The 8650-nt window shown below is 43.6% G+C and overlaps 1 protein-coding gene across 2 annotated transcripts in view; it reads left to right on the forward strand.

Moving 5' to 3' along the window:
• The first annotated feature begins 374 nt into the window (after positions 1-374).
• PLP1 (proteolipid protein 1) overlaps positions 375-8650 on the forward strand; it is a 15855-nt gene continuing 7579 nt past the window's right edge. The window contains exon 1 of one of the 2 annotated variants that reach the window (XM_017518050.1): positions 375-576. In XM_017518050.1, coding sequence (XP_017373539.1) covers positions 573-576 — 4 coding nt within the window. In that variant the 5' untranslated portion in view covers positions 375-572. The remainder of the gene's footprint in view (positions 577-8650) is intronic. The other variant, XM_017518051.2, reaches the window with a different exon arrangement.

Below are 8650 nucleotides of genomic sequence, written 5' to 3' on the forward strand. Positions count from 1 at the left end.
AGGTGGGGAGCTGGGGCAGATTTGGAAGGACTTTGGGAGCTAACATCTAGGTTTTTGACTCTGAGCCCCTGTTGGGGCTCCCACTTGATGGCTTCTCACGCTTGTGCTGCACATCCCACATTATTAGACCCAAGGATCAGTTGGAAGTTTCCAGGACCTCTTCATTTTATTTCCACCCTCAATCCACATTTCCAGATGTCTCTGCAGCAAAGTGAAATTCCAGGCAAGCCTTAGGGAAAAAAGGAAAAACAAAGAAAATGAAACAATTGGCAGTGAAAGGCAAAAAGAGAAGATGGAGCCCTTAGAAAAGGGAGTATCCCTGAGGAGGTGGGGACAAGGGGAGGAGAAGGGGAGGAGGAGAGGAGGAGGAAAGCAAGCCTGTCCCTTTAAGGGGGTTGGCTGTCAATCAGAAAGCCCTTTTCATTGCAGGAGAAGAGGACAAAGATACTCAGAGAGAAAAAGTAAAAGACCGAAGAAGGAGACTGGAGAGACCAGGATCCTTCCAGCTGAACAAAGTCAGCCACAAAGCAGACTAGTCAGCCGGCTACATTTGGAGTCAGAGTCCCAAAGACATGGGTAAGTTTCAAAAACTTTAGCATTGAAGATTCAAGCAGACACAGGAATTCGCAAGAGAATTTCCAACTTTGGGGTTCGGGGGTTCCAATGGTTTAAATGAGTCGTGTTTTGGCACTTGTTTTCTTTTTAAATTCCTTAACATTCAGTTAGATTAACTCCTTATCTGCTGTAGTGAGCATGATGTTTTATTACCAAAGAATTCCAGCAGCATGTGGAGAGTCACATAGATCTCTGGAGAGAGTGCCCAGCCGGATGGATGTGGTCGTGTGTCCTCCTACCCCCTCACTTCCCTCTATCTTCTGTTTTCCCTTGGTTCCAAGTCCCTGGTAATGGTTGGGTTAGCTTGCTCTCCTGGTTCTGCTGGAGGCCACTGAGCACTGTCTAGACCTCAGATGTACAAAATAACTGCTTGCTTGATGCAATCTTTGAACTACGTTTGACATCAGTAAGAAGCTGGGGGTCGGACAAGCTGGACTCAGGCTTGGCCATGGCTGAGGAGGCCATTGCCAGGTTCAGGAAATGAAATAAAGTCCTCAATGGCTTGACCATGGGAAACAAATATGGGTAGGAGTGTGTGTATATGTGCATATGTGTGTGTGCTCATATGGGGTGACCATTTCTAACAAATATCACAGACACAGCTTTCCTGAGGGCTCTCTGCTGTGACAAGGAGGCTGCTGGGACATTAGGGCTCTTGCTAAGTTGGTTGAGTATTGAGGGCTTTTCTAGGTTCCATGAACAAAGACAGAAGCTATGAGGTTTCGGTGTTAGTTTCTACTCAGAGTAAGGTGTGCAGAGCACAAGGGTCTTTGTCCCTATGGGACTCCACAGAGTCATGTAGACATTGCTCACATTTGGCAAAACAGATAGCAGCTTAAACACATCCTAAATTAAATGAGACTCAGTTGTCCCATGTATTCCCTATCAAATGTAGCACCCAGTAGATAGCATACAGAGATCAATTTGCAATTATATTGATATGGTTCAGCCTTTAGGTGTTTCATCATGAAATACTGAGAGAACACTTTGAAGCATGTGTGAGGTAAAATAGGAGGGCAGAGCACTGGACAGGGAGTCAGAAAAATCAGATTCAAATCCCAGATCTGCTACTTATGAACTGCATGACCTTGGGCAGGTCACTGAATCACCATTTTCTCATCTGGAAAATGGAGATAGCAATAACTACTTTGTCTATTTTCAGGGTTGTAAGAATCAAGTAACAATAATGTGGAAGTCCTTCGAAAATGGGCAAGATCTATAACAACTGTAAATCATGATAATAACTACTATTAGACAATAATGTGTATACAGGCTGACTCTTCCTCTTTCTGGGATGGTTGGGTTTTCTTTGTGTGCTTGGATCAGAATCATTTGACCAATTAAGTGTGGCCAGGTGAGAAGTGAATGTTGGAGGAACTCAATTCCTGCCCTGGGTAACATCAAGAACACTATCTAATGTCAGCCCAGCTGATTAGCTAGGTTGTGCATTAAAAACAGAGAGGGAGTAAAGAAGGATGTTGAATATTACTTCCTCAGAGGATGAAATCCCTGAGGAAAGGTAGGAACAAATAAGGTGACCAAAGGGACAGTTGCCTGTTATGGAGGCCGGGTGATTTTCTCCAGAGGAAGATTGCCACAGATAAGGGCACCATTGAGGATGCACATTGGTTCCCAGCTCCTAAGGGTGGATGATACTTGGGCCAGGTACATATGATAGAGCAGCCACTGAGTTTTCATTTATTCAATAACAGAATGTCTAAAATACTTTGAATTATAGACCATCTCTAACAAGGTACGGGACTGCCACTACTTTTGAAGTGGAGTGCACTGCTGTTCAACAATTGCAGTAAACACATTGTATCATGGAATCTGGGATTGGAAGGAACTTTAGAAGTTGTCTGAACCAACCTTCAGTATGGGATTCATTTTTACAACAACTAATTAAACGTTTGTACAGTGTCTGTTTAATCGCCTCCAGAAACAGGGAACTTACTACCTCAACCATATAGAATCCCTTAGGATTGGAAGCAAAGAGGAACACTAATTCAGTAGTGTCTGTGCAAAAGGTTTATGGGGAAAATGATTGCTTATTAAATTTTGCCTTGATTGAAAGGGGAATGTTCCAAGTGAGTCTTTGGGATAACGATGGAACCGGAAAGGAGCCAAAGAGCAGTAGGTGATTATTCTCTGCTCAGTAACACAATGCCATTATTGAACAGCAAAACATTGTCTGTAAGTCTGTTGTCGTCTGAGAACAGTGGCTGTTACCCTGGTAACCAGACTGTGATGCCTTCATCCAAAAGTGGCTGTTTGCCAAGCAGTATAGTTTTGGCTGGCTTGGAGTAAGTGGATGAAGCCCAGGGAAAAAGTGTGGCAGCAGAGCGGGGGTCAAGTTTTATAAAATGCCCAAAGACTAACTGAATCCCATCAAAATGGCACAAATGCACCAAGAATGCCAGGAACCAAAAATAAACCAGATCCAAACCACCATGTTCATGTTCATGTTCACTAATCTTCCTGGAGACGCTGACTAAAATAATCGAGTGCGGCCTTCCCCACCTCACTTCTCTCTCTGGCTGTGCAGAGCCAGAGGAGATCTTGGAGAGCCAGGGAGATTGAAAGGTATACCCTGCTTTAGGGGGTCTTTGCCTTGGCTCTGAGCTAGGAAAGCCAGAAGTTTACTTAACAGCCTGACAACTAGAACTGCTCTCTCAGAGTGATCTGAGTAATAACACCCTCAACCCTGGGAGGTGGGTGGGAGGGGAAATATAGTCTCCAAACTCATTAAAGTAGAACTCCAGCCAGTAACATCACTTTTCCCCACTGCTTTTGTCTATCATCCTGAAGCCTTGAAAGCCATCCCCTGGGTACAGCTCTTTGTCTTGAAAGAAAGCAGCAGTAGAAATGCCTTCCCTGCCCACAGCACTTCAGGTCTAGAGAAGATCAAATGAGGACAGTGACATGATCAGGAAGGGTCACAGCAGTCATGGTAGGTGAATGGAACAGGTTTCCCTTCGTTTTCTGCTTTCAGAGCATACTCAGTGCCAGACCTATTTCAAAAGCGCAGCAAGTACTGATTGATTATTCCCTCTTGGTTACTGCAAAATGGCCCTGAGGGCTGTCTCTCAGCTCTGCACTGGCCTCTGAGCTGTCTGCCAAGCAGGGCTCTAGAAAAGAGTTCCAAGGAAGAGAATAAGGTTCCCCAGATTAGTTTCACACTGTAACCAAGGAGAGAGGGGGAAATGGTGGGAGAATGACCTGAGGAACAAGGTATGGCTACTATTATCTCCAGTACCAGTTACTTCTCTTTTGTCTTCCCGTTTGTGGGCAAGGTGGATACAATGTGCCAAGGATAAGTTTTAAGAATCAAAGTTTTACCTCAGCTTCCCAATGCTTGTACATAAATTGGAATGTGTACATTATTCATTCTGTGTGTGTGTGTATGTGTGTGTGTGTGTGCGCGCGCGTGTTTGAAGGGGAGTAGGGAGTATAGGAAACAAGATGGTCCAGATGCTGTTGCTGTGGTAATACTAAAAGGGGACCAAAGAGGAGGCTGAGATTCCTTTTTACTTAACCTTGTCCACATGACTTGACTGTCCAGCAGGCTTGGATTCCCAGGCCCCAGAGGCTTTGGGACTCTTTTCCAGCACTTGAAAGTGGTATATAAGTGCTGATATCACAAGGGACATGTAGGAAAGACAAGATTATAGGCAGGGCATTGTCTAACCAGGATGAAGCCAGAAGCAAAAGTCTTTGTTTGTCTCTGGCACCTCTTGATGATTATTGTTTTACTCCTAGAACCCACCCTCTGATCCCCATCCATCCCTAGTACCAGTCACGGCTGTTCTAGCATTTCGGCCTTATCAACTGCTGTAGGCCCTGATCAAGGAAGCCTCTGTTCATGGGGTGAGGTTAAGGGGTGGGTTCTGGGAGGAGGGTAAGACTGTAGTGCAGATTCGAGACCTAGGGAGATGGGGCCACTTTCTCACTCAATGAGCCTGCCTGTTGTTTAGCGCTATTGTATAGGGTTCTTCTATCTCTCCCTTTGTCAGCTGGATTCAAGGGACAGGCTGGGAATTGTGCAGCGTACAATTGGTCTCTTTCTACCATTCCTTTCGATGAAAGCCCTTCCTCTCCTTCTTTGATGAGTTCCCAGATTCACACTGAATTTCCATCATGGAGCTGGTACTTGAGGCAGGCCCAGGGCATGGGAAAGGAGGGAGGGAGAGTTGGGAACTCTTGGCGTCTGTTTAAAGGGACAGCATCAGAATCAACACAGTCCCTTGATGAACCTGGATCTGTGTGAGTCTCATCAGTCCTGTTGATCTCTGTCAGGCCCCTGTGAAGAGCACTGGTGAGAAGGGCTTAAAGTTCTGTCACAGATTGATTAGGCTTGTTTTGGAAGTTTGTATACAAATGTAGCCAACCATGATCTGATATTTTCCCTTTGCTTACCTTTTGCCCACACAACTTCATTATATCCATGTTAACATTTGCTTATAGGTAGCTTTGGATTTTGATTCACAGACATACGTTTGTTCTCCCCATCAGGATTGCAAGTTTTCTAAAGAAAGGGACTGGTCTTTCAATTCCCTTCTGTTTCTCCTAGTGTCTATGTCACTGCTAGAGTGCTTAATGCTTATACTGAATTCACATAAACAGAAATGAAAGGAAAACACTGGAGGGGGTTGTTATTTTTCTCTATGACCTTTCATCAAAGTCGGGTGGTTTAATCTGATTGAGCTGCATTGGGAAATGTTATTACTATATGGTTCTTTTATGCCAACTCTCCCATCTCACAGTCTGTACTTAGACTGGAAATGTGAGAATGTCTCTTGAGAGAGCCAAGGAACTTCTCTAGAATCCCTTCCAGCCTTCTTGATCAAACTCACACCCTTTCAACCAGGAGCCTGTGGCTTTAGGCTACTGTTCACACATACCCAAGGACTTTTCTTAGACTGAAAAATCAAAGGGAGCCCAATGGACCTTTCTCAGAATGCTTTGATTGCCAACTACTTTGATGAAAAAATAATTTCTTGTAGGCTCTGAGTTTTTCTCAGTTAGAATCTAAAATCTGATTCTTGCTTGGACAGACTGACTGAGACCCTTTACTTCTGCTGAATTTAAATGCCCCCAAAGCAAACATTTCATCTAGGCTGTGAAGAGATGGACATCTGATGCTTATGCTAATATTGCTGAATTGTTTATAGCTCAATAGTGATAGATTTATCTGAAGTCATTTATTTCAGACTCTACATTAGAAACTCATTAAAGCCTACTTCCTTTTTGTCCCTTGCTTTGAGCAGTAGTGGAGCAGAAAAGGGGATGCTAAGTTATTCAAATGCTAAGAAAATAGAGGAAAAATGGATGCAAAAAGAAAGGCTATGATCTGGTGACTCAGAATTGCTCCTAAGGTTTAGCCCTTTATCTTCCAGTAAGAACACAGTCCGTGACACTCTCAGGTTATTTGGATGATGATTAAGGGATCAGATACACTCAAAAGGTTGTTTCCCTCTCATCTCTGCAACCCTAGAGGGGGCATCAGCTAAAGCTTAAAGGGAGTTCTCTTTTGGCTAGCAAGAGTTCGAGTTCCTCCATCCCAGACCATACCTGCACAACCACTTAGCCCTTCCCAGATGAAAATACTGGGGTGAGTGAGTAGCCCCAAGATGGTCACTTGCTAGGGTGGATGGCTCTTCTTACCCTGGGCTAAACAAACAGTCCTGCCATTGTTCCCTGGGTCTGACCCCCTCCCCACCCCCAGGCCTGCAGGCCCCTGTAGAATACCAATCACGCTCCTGAGATCTCAGGAAAGAACAAGGCTTCTTTGTCCGGGGGAGCTATGGAGGGCTCTGTCCAAGCCCTGACCCTGTGCTGGGGAGAAAGGGAACAGTGGGGTCACTGACCTTCCTCTCCCCCCATCCCCAGGCTTCAGAGACTTTCTTTACTAGAAGAGTCTAAGAGTTTGGGGGTGGGGAGGAGTTGGATAGGCAAAGAAGGAAAATGGCAGTACTGTTTACTTCCGAGCTCCTTTTCTTGACTTATAGGATGAATGTAGTATCTCAACATATTAAGAAAGAGAAAGATCAATTTCTGGAATGTTTTCTGAGAACAACAATCAATTTCAGTTATGTTTTTCTCTATGGTACACGTGTGTATGTGCACATTTGTACACATGCATGCACGTGCGTGTGTACACACAGAGACACACGCATGGGCCAGCTCTAAAAAGACACTCTTCCCAAGCACTTTTGCAAAGTTCATGCTGAGTAAACTTGAGTAAAGTTCAGCCTCCACTCACAGCACCACAGCTACAGATTGCTTCTCATAGAGGCCAAGTTTTCTGGCAGCAGTGCTTTAGTTCTTGGAAAAGGAAGTTCTGCTTCAAATGTTAGCTGCTTACTTTGTTTGGCTTGGGCTTCTGAGCCTCATCTCTGGTGTAACACAAGGATCTTTGAAGAAGAGGTTCTTTGATGGCCAGGAAAGGGCTGTCATTTCAGGAGATGGTGGGTAATAGGGCTCACTCCTTTTGTGGCTCTGAGAATAGAAGCAAATGCCTCTACCTCAATTTTCCCATGACAGAGATAATTTGGTCTTTCCAAATCTGTTTACATTGATGCAATTCAGCCATGCAAATCACCAGGTGTTCAAGCTCTCAGGGCTAAAAACAAACTGTACTAATGTTAATAGAATCAGGCAAAGGAGTTCCCCTTCCCTGGTACCCTATAGACAAGTGAGTATGGCTTGGAGAACTTGAATACAAAAATCCAAGCCTAAGAAATTAGTACAATTTATTTTTATTGTACAAGCTGTCACAACATGCATATTCAAAAATAGCAGCTTCCCAGCACATTTGCTATTTGTGTGTGTGCATATGTGTACTATGTTTATAGATGTATAAAATAATTGGGCATATATATATACACACACACATACATTTATACATATATACATATGTATACACACACACACACACACACACACACATACATATGAATTAAGACACTTTTTCTGAAGAGCTTAACATTCTCATTTCTTTTTCATTTTAGGGATCTGGCCGAGAGGCCAGAGGAAGCCATTCTTTTCCCCATCTAGTCAGTCATCTACTTGGCATTTGCTAAGGTGCACTCCATATGACATCTTAGAGCATGGGACTAGTATTTGGAACACAGCTGCTTTCAGAGTCTGTGACTTCTTGTGTGCCTTTCCTGTTTCTCAGTAACACTGGCGTGGGACCTGGGATACCAGGTCTGGGGATCTCAGGGACTCTTAGCACTTTAAGACACATGTGTTCCCAGGCCCTGGTGTGTTCTCCCAGTGCCAGAAAGATGTTTCATGCTTTGCTGACTTTGTATAAGTCTGTTTGTAGCTGTTTTGACAGAATCTCAGTGTAGAACTGAGGTTGGGGACGTTAGCCAAGCTGCACTATAGGAAGACAAAACTACCATGCAAAGTGTCCAAAAATCATTAAGTCTGCGTTTTTATTATTGTGAGTAAAGCAGTCTTCCCATTTTCACTTCTTGTCCTATGCTAGCTCCCTCCTGTTTGGACTACTTCTCTCATATGTAGACTAAGAATAATCAAGCGTTCCTTGCAACAAATACACACGATGCTCAAAAATATCCAGGAGCATGCAATTTCCGAAGTTTCCTTCACCTGGAATGCTCTTCAAGCTAAAATCCTGTCTGACAATACCAGCATCTCTGGCCTGCACTCATCCCTTCCTAGAACTGCAAGTGCATCTACCCTCTGTTACCACTTACTTGGCTGCCTAAATTGTTAGCTGGAAATATTAGGTCTATCTAGCTAAATCTTCCTCAGGAAACTAAAGACTCCCATATGGCAGAGTCTGTGTCTTTTCTCTCTTCATATCCCATATAACACCCACCATAATGCTGGGCATATAGTGAGTATTTCATAAATAGTTGATGAATGACTAAAATAAGCAAGCAAACAAACAGACCAGAGCAATAAGAAAGGAGGGACTGATTTCATAATCTCTCTGGCTTGCTATTTGAATTGCTGAATTATTATTGTTTGTTAAATATATTTTTTAAAAATTCTAGGAATTAAA

The sequence above is a fragment of the Cebus imitator genome, unplaced genomic scaffold (genome assembly GCF_001604975.1).
Source record: "Cebus imitator isolate Cc_AM_T3 unplaced genomic scaffold, Cebus_imitator-1.0 Scaffold658, whole genome shotgun sequence".
In the NCBI taxonomy this organism is placed as follows: domain Eukaryota; kingdom Metazoa; phylum Chordata; class Mammalia; order Primates; family Cebidae; genus Cebus; species Cebus imitator.